Source organism: Mus caroli, unplaced genomic scaffold (assembly GCF_978045245.1).
Source record: "Mus caroli unplaced genomic scaffold, Mus_caroli_1 scaffold_4, whole genome shotgun sequence".
In the NCBI taxonomy this organism is placed as follows: Eukaryota; Metazoa; Chordata; class Mammalia; order Rodentia; family Muridae; genus Mus; species Mus caroli.
The window spans coordinates 15336670-15349930 of NW_028227259.1; the positions used below are offsets into that span (position 1 = coordinate 15336670).

Sequence of the window (13261 nt, forward strand, 5' to 3'; positions counted from 1 at the left end):
AAAAAACAATAAAGAGCAAAATTTTAACCAAACCTTAAGAGAAAATTATTGTATATCAGCACCCTTTCACTACATATTAAGTAGTACAGTCCTACAGCCTGTATCTCCTGTTGGACTGTTTTTGCAGGGCAGTCACCGCAGTCCTCACTCAAGGGGTATGGTAAGAACAGGAAAAGGAATAACACAGTGAATCAGCTGGCTCACTGCCTTCCTTCTCTTCACACCCTCTAAATGTACTGAATGTAATAAGATTCATCCAAGGTAGATTGTGGATGTTGGGGATGGAGTTCAGCAGGGGGCTCCTGAGGTGGAAACTCATTCTGCAGGAGGTTCTCTTCCTGGGACGTGGACATTTCAGCTCTTGCTGGAGTCTCTGAGTCCTAGGAGAGGAAGGCAGTTCTTAAGACACAGGCTTGGTGGAGACCTAAATGCTAAATGTCAGCTGTCAGCCTACAGTCTCCCACCACCTCAACAGGACAATTAACACTGATCTATTCACTGAAACCACTACTGTTATATACATGCAGGGCAAAATGTCAAACAACACTCACTAACATATGGACTGGCAAGCTGTCACTCAGATTTCTATGCTTGCAAAGTAAGAAATGGGCAATAGGAAGAGACCTCATTGGATTGCATGCAGAAAGGAGAAGCCCACCTGCACCTCAGATTAATGACCATGAGAAGCATTGATTTGATATTTGCATTTTGATTTTAACCCTGGAAGGTTCTTCCCACCTCAAGTCACATGACCCTTGCATGACCTCTGTCCCAGGATGTAGATGCTGCTCAAAGCTCTGCATACCATCCCACTTATCATGAACACATGTAGAAATGTGGCATGCTATTCATCTGTCACCCTTTCTAGACTTCAGATTAAAGCAGAGCAGTAAGGACCACTTGCCAATGATTTAATTTCTCACAAGAGGCTAACTTCCCAGAATATGTGTGTATAAAAAGAGCAATGAACAACTACATTCCATGAGGTGGGTGGCTGGTTGGGAGTGTGAATTAGAAAAGTAGTAGGGGAAAGCAAAGATTAATCCAATGGGGCAAATGGTGTCAGACAGTATTAGCCTGACTGAGCTTCTTGTCCCTACCTGAAGTTGTTGGGTCTCATGGTTGCTGGTCTGCTCCTGTTCGTCCATTTAGGTTCAAGTCAACCAAATATTTCTCAATGAGACAGGAATCCATACTCAGTTCTGAATTTTAAGGATATGCCTAATCTACATGGTCATCCTAAATTAGAGGTAAAAGATCTGCTCTAAAATTGAAAATCAGGGATGCTGGGGTATGATCCTGAGCACACAGCCAGCAGTGGTAACACCAGAGCCCTGCATACATGCCAGGCAGCCTAGGAGAATGAGCATGCACAGCTCAAGCACCTGCACCTACACATCTCCTGAGATTTCTCCACTTACTTGGAGGTGATCCAGTCCACCTGATCCAGCACAGGCACTAGAAGGACAAAGGGCAGCAGCAGAAGGTGTGGGGAATCTACTGCTCTCTCAACACTCCCACATGGGGCCTAACAGTCGCTAAACAGGGTCTATCATTCCTTCTTCTGGCCTCTGAGTTTACTACACTCAGGAAGGGCTGCTGACATACAGTAGGAAATAAAACTATTCACATAATAAACTATATCTCTAAACAGCACAAAAACAAAAACAAAAACAAAAACAAAACAAACAAACAAAAAACCACAGCAAATGTATGTTCAAGAACAACATGATCTACCAAATGATATTTCAAAGCCTGACTTAGGAAGCCATTATCTCTATTGTGTCGTTGTCTCTGATGCTGTAGTGCAAGCAAAACTGAGGCACATGGCTCTGGCCTTCCTGATTTAATTTCTATTCCCTTGGGAATGTTTTTTTTTCCTCAGCAGCATTAGAGCAATGACTGGATATTAATCAATATCAGGTCCACAGTGTCAGTCATGTATGTGTGTGAAAGAGTGCTGTATTTTAGGTGTAGGAGAATATATAGCAGCATGTATACAGTGTGGAACTGATTGCACCATAAAGTGTGTTTCCAAGGAGTAAGCCACATATATCCACAAGAGACCATCTTCTTGTATACCCTTTGGTGACATTGACTTCACTCTGTAGCCCAAGCTGCCTAACACTTATAGAGATCCATTTCTGGCTGTGGGTTCTAGGTTTACAGGAGGGGAGAGGAAACCTGAATAAGGAAGATGGTCTCAAGAGTCAAGAGTTGTAATTCAATTTTTATTTATAAGAAATACAATGTTTAATAAACAAGCTTTAAAAGTACAATTACTAAAAAGAGATAAAAGAAAAATCCAACCATGAAAACTGAACAAAAACATATAACTTCAGCAAACCCTAAATAAAGAATAAAACAATAAAGAGCAAAACACGTTAACTGAAAATTATTGTACATCAGCACCTGTTCACTGCATATAAAATAGTACAGTCCTACAGCCTGTATCTCCTGTTGGACTGCTGTTGGCAGGGCAGTCACCTCACTGGTCTCTCAAGAGGTGTTGCCAGAACAGGAAAGGGAATAACACCCTGAATTGGCTGGCTCACTGGCTTCCTCCTATTCACACAGAGGAAATGTACTGAGTGTAATAAGATTCATCCAAGGTAGAATATGGATGTTCAGGATGGAGTTCAGCAGGGGGCTCCTGAGGTGGAAACTCATTCTGCAGGAGGCTCTCTTCCTGGGCTGTGAACATTTCAGCTCTTGCTGGAGTCTCTGAGTCCTAGGAGAGGAAGGCAGGTCTTAAGACACAGACTTGATGGAGACCTAAATATCAGCTGTCAGACTACTGACTCCTACCACCTCAACAGGACAGTTAATACTGATCTATTATCTGAAACCATTGCTGTTATATTCATGCAGGGCAAAATGTCAATCAACACTCACAAACACATGAACTGGCAAGCTGTCACTCAGACTTCTATGCTTGCAAACTAAGAATTGGGCAATAGGAAGAGACCTCATTGGATTGCAAGACGAAAGGAGAAGCCCGCCTGCCCCCTAGATTAATGACCATGAGAAGCATTCATTTGATATTTGCATTCGATTTTAACCCTGGAAGGCTCTTCTCACCTCAAGTCACATGACCCTTGCATCACCTCTGTCCCAGGACCTAGATGCTGCTCATAGCTCTGCATACCATCCCACTTATCATGAACACATGCAGAAATGTGGCGTGTTATTCATCTGTCACCCTTTCTAGACTTCAGATTAAAACAGAGCAGCAAGATACACTTGCCAATGATTTAGTTTCTGACAAGAGGCTATCTTCCCAGAATATGTGTGTATAAAAAGAGCAATGAACAACTACATTCCATGAGGTGGGTAGCTGTGGGAGTGTGGATTAGAAAGGTGGTAGGGGAAAGCAAAGATGAATCTAATGGGGCCAATGGTGTCAGACATTATTGGCTTGACTTAGCTGCTTGTCCCTACCTGAACTTGTTGGGTCTCATGGTTGCTGGTCTGTTCCTGTTCGTCTTTACCATTCAGGTTCAAGTCAACCAAATATTTCTCAATGAGAGCCCAATCAATCTGTACATCCTCGCTCTCCTGCTTCAGTGTCACGGACATCTTAATACGATTCTTCTCCATCATGAGCCGGCTATGTAGGTTTCTAGAAACAACCTCTGCATAGTAAGATCCTGCAGCCTCCTCCTCTCATTCTTATGTATAGGCCCATTATCCCCACCAGGACACTGGTTCCCATGAAGACCTTATACAATCCCACTCAATAAATCCATGACAGCTGCACAAACAGTAAACAGCCGTTTCAGGGAAGAAGAAATTATTGCCACAGCCCTAACACTAATAAGGGTCCATGTCTCTCCAAAAGAAAGAGGGGTCTCCATCTATCCATGACTGCCCAATGCACTAGGGCAATATCAATTAGTAGGCTGCAAATACCATCAGAGTAGATCAGCAGACCCAATGGGAGGGCATTCTATCCTTGTGTTATGTCACACTCAGCTCTCTAAAACACTGCCTGAGAACCAGGCTCTCATTACTGCATAATAACCATGCACAATCACTCTTCCATTGAGAGGCTTCTAAGGATGCCTGGACAATGCTGGGAGGGGTAACTGTCTCTTACAGATTTATAAAAACTGAGTCTATTATCCCACAACACACTGATGGCTAAAAGCAGAAGGGGTAGAACCAGAATTGCAGACTCTCCAGTCCAGAAACCAAGGAAGGCAGAAATTGCCATTCCACTGTTGATTGGCTTGCTAACTGTTACTTACGAATAGAAGTTTATCTCCTTCCTGAGCTCCTGGATGTTCTTTTGGGCCTCAATTATCTCCAACTCTACGTTGTTCACAGAGGACATGATCTGCCTCTTCTTTAATGAGAGTTGTTCATAAAATGGATTTATCTTCTCCAAGGGCCTGGTCATAGGAAGTCAGAACTCCATGAACATGGGCATTTAGGAACACATTTCTCAGGCTGAGTGCTGGACTACCCCAGGCATGGAAAGCACATTCTGGATTCTACATACTGGGATGATCTTCAGCTTTGAAAATTTGTTATCCTCGTGCAGGACAGCAGAAGCTAAGCATGAACATGAAGGGTTCCCTGGCTCCCTGTGTTCACTCAGTAGGATTAGATATTTCAGTCTAACCAGCTCTGTTCTCAAGAGCCTAGGACACAGATCTTTGCCCACCAGAGACCTGTGATTACATTTTTCCTGTTTTCCCAACTGGGGTGGTAAATCCTGAATAACTTATAATAGAGAAACAGACATGACACATAATCCTGGAGACATCAGGATCATGATATCTCCAGAGCTTTATAATATGCCCAAGGGATACAAGGTTATGGACAATTGTGATCACATAGGCAAAGAACAGTGTTGAATAAAGTGGGGGCTCTGAGACTTCAGCACTAACATAAGCTTGACATTGTTATGATGATAAATCCTCAATCCAAAACACAGACCCTATAAGTTCCCAAGTTTGGAGGAAAAATTAAACGTACAAAACTCATGCACATGTAGGACATGTGAACACACAGACTCACAGACTTGAAAACACACATGCACACACACACACACACACACACACACACACACACACACAAAGCGGAGAAAAGGAAACTCTCAGAGAATGAGAGACAGAGACAGAAACAGAGAGCACAATGAGATGCCAAAGAAATGTATACAACATTACTATCTCACAGCATAAGGCAACAAAGAGGAACAGGAATGAGCCCCAGGCCTCCTATACATGCACTGAGAAGTACAATGTGGGACCAGCCCCCGAGAGATAATACGAGGAGCTTCCAAGCACTCAGTCACCTGTCAGGCAAGTATAAACACTCACCATAAACTCATATTACCTAGGACCTCACAAAGCCATATTCTGTCAAGTGCTTTCCAAGTGCATGCTAGGAACTCAATCTCCACTGCCTCTATCCCTGAATTCTTTACTCAGAATACAAGTATTTCTTTTCTACTGGAGGATGCAGAAGAAGAGTCCATTTCTCATCTCCCTCCTGACCAAGCTTCAGTTTCTGCCTCTCCACCATGAAGTATTCATGGATATGAGGCTGGGAATAGGGATGATCTGGTGTTACATCTTTATAGGTCCCACCTCCTTCAAAGGATAAGATGAGGCTGACATTGAAGACCCCATGCTGACACCACAGGGTTTGAAGCAATGAGTACCTCTTTTTCATGGATCTCTCTGTGAAAGTGATCAGGCAATCTCTCTGCTCATTTCTCTTCTGGGTAATGAGGTGCAGCTCTGTGGTCAGCCTCTCCATTTCCATTTTGAACTCTTCCTCGCTTAAGTCAGGCACAGTGAGTGATATCCTTCTGGGAGCCCCTGTAGGTAGAAGAACACAAGAATAATTTCAAGTGAGAATGCAGAGTGTTGTTAGATCATCAAGAAAGAAAACCTGCCTGGAAACTACTGACACTTGAAGGAGTTTGGTCTGGGCTTGAGATGCCACCACTTTGGGTCTCAGTTCTACCAGTACTCTAGAGAGACAAGGAGATGTAAACAGCCAGGTGTTTCCTCTGTCTCCCCAAACATGCTTATTATTACCAGAGAGATGGCTTACTCAGGATGATTATCAACTGAAGAGAGTGCAATTTGGCTTCAGAGCCATCATTCCCATGGTTTCACAAGTCAGATGGTAAAATCACTATTCTCAAGTACTTTAGTGCTTGGAGATCCTTAGATCTCGTACCCAGTTATGCTAGGCCTAGTATGTGGGCTTGAAAAGTCATGCAGTGTGAGAACATGGTCAAAATACTATCTATTCCCCCTACTGAAACACCAAACACCCAAGAAGTAGCAAGAGGATTCCATCTCTGTCTGGGTGTATCTACTCTGACAGGTCTGTGGTTACAGTATAGAAATACCTGCCACTAAACTGGTGATAAAGAAAGATAAATTGGGAACTGCCATGGACAAGAGGTTAGAGTCTTTCTGAGAACATGAGTCATGGCCTGGAGCACAATTCTCTCCATCATTCTACTCCCAAATACCCACTGAAGCTAAAGAACACTAGGAGTGAAATACATTCATGCCCTTCCCTAAAAGGGCATAGGTTAGACACTCTGTGACTTCTGATGGTCTCCTTGTGTCCCCAGGTAATACCCACAATACTCAGAGAATGTAAGTACTTGGAGTTCTTAGCATAAGAGTTTTGGCCTTGCCAACTCCTGCTTAGGGGATGGAGAAAGAAATGTTCTGAAATCTTGATGTTCAAGAACTTTGATAATTATTGAATTTCTTTTGCTACCCAGAGACTCCAGTTTCTGATCCACATTACTAGAAAGGCCATCTCAGGCCACCCCTTCCAGAGAGCTCAATATCCACTTCCCAGGACTTACTCCACATTCTCCAAGTCCACCTCCTTCTTCCTTCATTACTCTCTGATGGAAGGCCAGCATCTGTCCTCCTCTCTCTGGCCTCTCTCCCATTCACACTGGCTCTTCCAAAAAGATTGAGGAGCCGAGAAAACATGTCGACCAACCTAGTGGCTCGACACTGAGTGAGAATCCTAAGTGAGCTTGTTGCTACAACACTGGTGACATCACAGGACATGCCAAGAACTTCAGGGATTGCTGATGTCATAGGCTACAACCATTGACTCCCTGCTAATGTTCTTCCTTTACTGACAGGAAGCTGACGTGTAACCTGCCAGTATAGCTGAATACATTTTGTTCTCTGTCCAGCCCTTATTTCAGATTGTTGCTGTAATATGCTTGCCAATCACTGACATAGAAAAATAACTTGACTCACAGCAAGGTCATGGTGATCACATCCTGCTGTGTTCTGCATGACATTTGTTAATCTTACATGTTCCACAAACAGATACCCTTTCCTGGGGACTCTCCTGAGACACAGCCATTGAGCACATCCTCCTTCCAAAGCCAGGGATTGTCCAGTCTTGATTGGCATTGCCTAAGTAATTCCTATGTGTTAATCTGTGTGTTTCCTTTCCAAACCCCTCTCAGAAATGTCTCATCCTACCTTAAAATTTCCTCAATCAGCAAATGAGCCATTAAAAACTACTGAGAAATCACATCAGTTTGAATATGTTGAGGTCTTGGGTGCTGAGCCATGGCTCCAGACATCTATCTTTGTTAACTTTTAAAGAAAATCAAAACAAAATAAAAACAAAACCAAACCACAGGGAGTGCATATGAAGTGGTCAGTTCTGATCAGGCCATTTTAGATATAACAGTGCATAGTGACTCTGAATTGAATTGGTCCTATATAGAGCTTTGTGGAACATTGTTTACCTGAGTTTAGTGTTTCTGTGGTTTGTTGGGTGAACCCTGGACAGGAACCCTTCCTTTCAGCAGCACATAGGACAATGAGCCGAGGTCAGGAATGGTGACATCTTGCTGTAAATTATGTTACCAGAAGAATGAGGGATTTATCCCTTGTGATAAGGATCAGTTGTCTCCTTGGTGCTTTTTAGGTCCCTGTTGGCCATGTGCAACAGGTTCAAAAGCCCAGTTCTGATGTATTTGGGATCCTCGTATGCCCATGATGATGCACTCAGACATGCCTAGAAACAACCAGAGCACTGTCAGAGAGCATGATAATATAAGGGAGGGAACATTACTGACTTCTGTTGCAGGATATTTGATCTCAATGTAAACCCCAAGATTGTGCTATTTTTTGAAAAAGAAAAAAACCCAAAAACAAAAAACAAAAACAAAAACAAAAACAAACAAACAAAACCCTTTTTATGGTGTAGCTCATAACTAGCACAGGCTTTTAACCCAAGAGCTTTCTCAATGCTGTACTTTCTTGTCTGTATCAGGTGTAGCACACACCTTTATTGCAAGACAAAATAAAATCAACTCCAGGTCAAGAGGCAGAAGAATTAACCAGTTGAAAGGGAATGAAAATAACTAAACCAAAGGAAGGTCTTTAAGTTCAAGGACATTTAAGACAGTGGGGAGAGGGATAAAGAATGTGTTCCTTCTAAGAGGTCAGCAGAGTAGGAAGGTCAGCTGGGTGCTTTTCCTGACTCTCTGAGCTGGCTCCTGAGTCTGCATTTGTAAAATGAAATGCCTGGCATATATGTGTGTGTGTGTGTGTGTGTGTGTGTGTGTGTGTGTGTGTGTGTGTGTGGTTGTGTGTGTGTGTGTGTGTTTGTGTCTGTTTTAAATTTATTTACTAATTATTCCATTTGATTACATCTCACATGATATACCTCTTCCTGGTTACCCCTCCAACAAACCTTGAAACCATATCTGCCCTCTCCTCCTTCCCTTTGCCTGGATGAGGGTGCTCCTCAACCCACTCACCCTTCTTTCCCTACTGCTTTAACAACTCTCTACACTAGGGCATCAAAACTCTCCAGGACCAGGGACCTCCCCTCCCATTGCTTTCAACAAGGCCATCCTCTGTGACAATGTATCTGAAGCTATAGATCCCTCCTTATACACTCCTGGGTTTGTGGTCTAGTCTCTGGTAGCACTGGGTGGATGGTCCTTCCAGCAGATGTTGTTCTTCCAATAGATTTGGAATCTCTCTCTGCACTTCCAGCTTTTCCCCAAGATCCCCGAAGGAGTTCCGTGAGCTCAGTCTAATGGTTGGTTCCAACTGTCAGTTGCTGGCCAGACCTCCAAAAGAACTGTCACTAGAGATTCCTGTCCCCAAGTGCCTCTTGACCACAGGAACAGTGTCTAGTTTTGTTACTGTAGACAGGATGGATTCCCAGGTAGGGCAGTCCCTGGATGTCCCTGCCTTCAGTCTCTTCTCCATTTCTTGTCCCTGTTCATCCTTTGCTCAGGAACATTTCTTGGTTAAAAACTTTGAGAGGGGTAGGTGTAACCAAACCTTGACAGAGGGCAATGGCTGGAGTAGGTGTGGGGTGGGGTGGGCAGAAGTACACCTATCCACTGGAGGTGGTCCCTACAGGTTTTATCCTCCCCTTCTCTGAGCATTTCATCTAAAGTCATCTCCTTTGGGTCTTGGAAGGCTCATGTTTCCCTGATGTCTGAGACCCTCAAGAGGCTATCCTCTGTTCCTCAGCCCCAACCCCTACATATTTTTGTCTGACTTTCTGACCATCAGTACCTCTCTCCCAACACTTACAAATACCTAATGCTGCCCCCCTTATTTCCTCCCCCTACACTTTCCCTTGCAGTTTCCCACTATACCTCCACCTACCATGATCATCTGTTCTCCCCTTAATGCAGGACTGAAGCATACATATACTGGTCTTCCTTCTAAGAACCATATGCTCTGTGGGTTGTATCATGGGCAGTGTGAGCTTTTTGGTTAACATCCATTTATCAGTGGGTACATACATGGCTGTTCTTTTGGGTTACCTTACTCAGGATGACAGTTTCTAGTTTCCTTCCAATTGCCTGTGAATTGTATGAAGTCATTGTTCTTCATTGCTGAGTAGTACTCTATTCTGTTAATATACCACATTTTCTGTATCCATTTTGGTTGCGAGACATCTGGGTTGATTCCAGCTTCTGGCTATCATAAATAAGTCTGGTATAAACATAGGGGAACATGTGTCCTTGTTATGTGTTGGGATATTTTTGAAATATGCACAGTAGAGGTATAGCTGGGTTTTGGTAAATCTATTTGCAATTTTCTCAGGAACCCCCAGATTGTCCCACCAGCAATGGAGGAGTGTTTCTCTTTCTCCACAGCCTGTCTAACATCTGCTGTCACCTTCAGTTTTGATTTTAGCCATTCTGATTTGTATGAGGTGTAATATCAAGATTGTTTTGCTTTGTATTTCCCTAATGACTAAGGATGTTTAACATTTCTATAAGTATTTATCAGGCATTTGATATTTGTCCATTGGAATCTCTGTTTGGCTCTGTACACCAATTTATTTTATTTTATTTTTTTTTGATTTTTAATATTTTTATTACATATTTTCCTCAATTACATTTCCAATGCTATCCCAAAAGTCCCCCATAGCGCCCCCCACTTCCCTACCCACCCATTCCCATTCTTTTGGCCCTGGCATTCCCCTATATTGGGGCATATAAAGTTTGCAAGTCCAATGGGCCTCTCTTTCCATTGATGGCCGACTAGGCCATCTTTCGATACATATGCAGCTAGAGACAAGAGCTCTGGGGTTCTGGTTAGTACATCATGTTGTTCCAACAATAGGGTTGCAGATCCCTTTAGCTCCTTGGGTACTTTCTCTAGCTTCTCCATTGGGAGCCCTGTGATACATCCAATAGCTGACTGTGAACATCCACTCCTGTGTTTGCTAGGCCCCGGCATCGTCTCATAAGAGACAGCTATATTTGGGTCCTTTCAGCAAAATCTTGCTAGTGTATGCAATGGTGTCAGCGTTTAGAAGCTGATTATGGGATGGATCCCTGGATAAGGCAGTCTCTAAATGGTCCATCCTTTCATCACAGCTATGAACTTTGTCTCTGTAACTCCTTCCCTGGGTGTTTTGTTCCCAATTCTAAGAAGGTGCACAGTGTCCACACTTTGGTCTTCATTCTTCTTGAGTTTCATGCGTCTTGCTCTGCAGATTCCTTCGCCCTTTTTAGGTTAATATCCACTCATCAGTAAATACAAACATGTCTTTTATTTTGTGGCTGGGTTACCATACTCAGGATAATATTTTTTTAGTTTCCTTCCAATTGCCTGCAAATTGTATGAAGTCATTGTTTTTAATAACTGAGTAGTACTCCATTTTGAAAATATACCACAATTTCTGTATCCATTCTTCTGTTGAGGGACATTTGGGTTGTTGTCAGCTTCTGTCAATTATAAATAAGTCTGCTATAAACATGTGTCCTTGTTATGTGTGAGAATGCTTTTTGGATATATGCCCAGTAGAGGTATAGCTGGGTCTTAAGGTAAAACCATTTCCAATTTTCTCAGGAACCACCAGATTGATTTCCAAAGTGGTTTAACCACCTTGCTGTCCCACCAGCAATGGAGGAGTGTTTCTCTTTCTCCATGGCCTGGCCAAGATCTGCTGTCAATCTGATTGGTGTGAGGTTGAATCCCAAGATTGTTTTGATTAGTATTTCCCTAATGATTAAGGATGTTGAACATTTCTTTAAGTGTTTCTCAGTCGTTCAAGATTCCGCCATTGAAGAGTCTCTGTTTGGCTCTTTACTACACATTTTGGTTTGTTTGTTTGGCTTTCTTTTTCTTTTTTTTTTTTTTTTTGGTTTCTTTGTTTCTTTTTTTCTTTTTTTTTTTTTTTTTTGAGACAGGCTTCTCTTTGTAGCCCTGGCTGTCCTGGAACTCACTTTTAGACCAGGTTGGCCTCAAACTCAGAAATCCACCTGCCTCTGCCCCCCAAGTACTGGGATTAAAGGCATGAACCACCAAGCCAGGCTTACTCCACTTTTTACTTGGTTTATTAGTTCTCTGGAGTCTAACTTCTTGAGTTCTTTTTTATTTTAGATATACAGCTTTTATAAGATATTGATTTGGTAAAGATTTTTGGCAATCTGTGGGTTCCCATTTTGTCTATTGACAGTGTCCTTTGCCTTCCAGAAGCTTTTTAATTTTATGAGGTCCCATTTGTTGATAGTTGATCTTAAAACATAAGCCATTGATTTTCCATTGAGGAAGTTTACCTTGTGCTCAAGGATTTGAGGGTCTTCCATACTTTGTCTTCTGTTCGATTCAGCATATGTGGTTTTATGGGGACATACTTGATCCACTTGGACTTGACCTTTGTACAAGGAGATAAGAATGGATCAATTTGCATTCTTCTACATGCCAACTGCCCATTGAACCAGCACCATATGAACATGACTTCTATTTTCCACTGGGTGAATTAGCTCCTTTGTCAAAGATCAAGTGATGATAGTAGTATGGCCTTATCTCTAGGTAATCGTCTTTTTTTTGTTTTTTTTTTTTCGAATTCTCTACCTGCCTGTCTCTGTACCAACATCATACAGTTTTTATTACTATTGCTCTGTAATACAGCTTAAGGTCAGGTATGGTGTGAATCCCACAGAAGTTCATATATTGTTAAGAATATTTTTTGCTATCTTGGGTTATTTGCTATTCCAAATGAATATGCAAAATGCTGTTCCTAACTCTATGAAGAAATGATTTGGAATTTTCATGGGAATTGCATTGAATCTGTAGATGTCTTTCAGTGAGATAACCATTTTTACTATGTTAATCATGCTAACCACTTAGCTTGGTAGATTTTTTTCAGTCTTCTGAGTTCTTCTTTGATTTCTTGCTTCAGGGATTTAGAGTTCTTGTCATACAGATCTTTCACTTGTTTGGTTAAAATCAGAGCAAGATTTTTTATATTATTTGTGACAATTGTGATGGGTTTTGTTTCCCTACTATCATTCTCAGCCCATTTAAACTGTGAGTAGAGAAATGCTACTGATTTCTCAAAGTTAATTTTGTGTACAGCCACTTTTGTGTTTATCAGTTGTAGGATCTCCCTTGTTGAATTTTTGGGGTCACTTATTTAAACTATCTATCATCTGCAAATTGTAATATTTTTAATTATTAAAATTATTACCCCTGTGATCTCCTTTTGTTGTCTCAGTTCTCTAACTAGAACTTGGAGCACTATATATTGAATAGGTAGGTTTTTGTCTTGTTGCTGATTCTAATGGGATTGCTTTGAGTTATTCTCCATGTAGTTTGATGTTGGCTATCAGTTTGCTGTATGTTGCTTTTCTTATATATAGGGCTGAAGCGTGAATTCCTGATCTCTCTATGACTTTTAACACAAATGGTTGTTGTATTTTGTCAAGTGCTTTTTCAGAATGTAATGAGATAATCATATGCTTTTTTTTCTTTGA

The 13261-nt window shown here is 41.9% G+C and overlaps 1 protein-coding gene across 1 annotated transcript; it reads right to left on the minus strand.

Moving 5' to 3' along the window:
• Window positions 1–349: 349 nt before the first annotated feature.
• LOC147004930 (disks large homolog 5-like) lies at window positions 350–6980 on the minus strand. Its single transcript, XM_085836103.1, has 6 exons — window positions 6848–6980; window positions 5651–5831; window positions 4251–4394; window positions 3511–3622; window positions 1101–1173; window positions 350–380 (listed from the first exon to the last, which is right to left on the minus strand). The coding sequence occupies exons 1-5, from the start codon at window positions 6978–6980 to the stop codon at window positions 1117–1119; spliced, it is 627 nt and encodes a 208-aa protein (XP_085692229.1). The 3' UTR covers window positions 350–380; window positions 1101–1116.
• Window positions 6981–13261: the final 6281 nt, after the last annotated feature.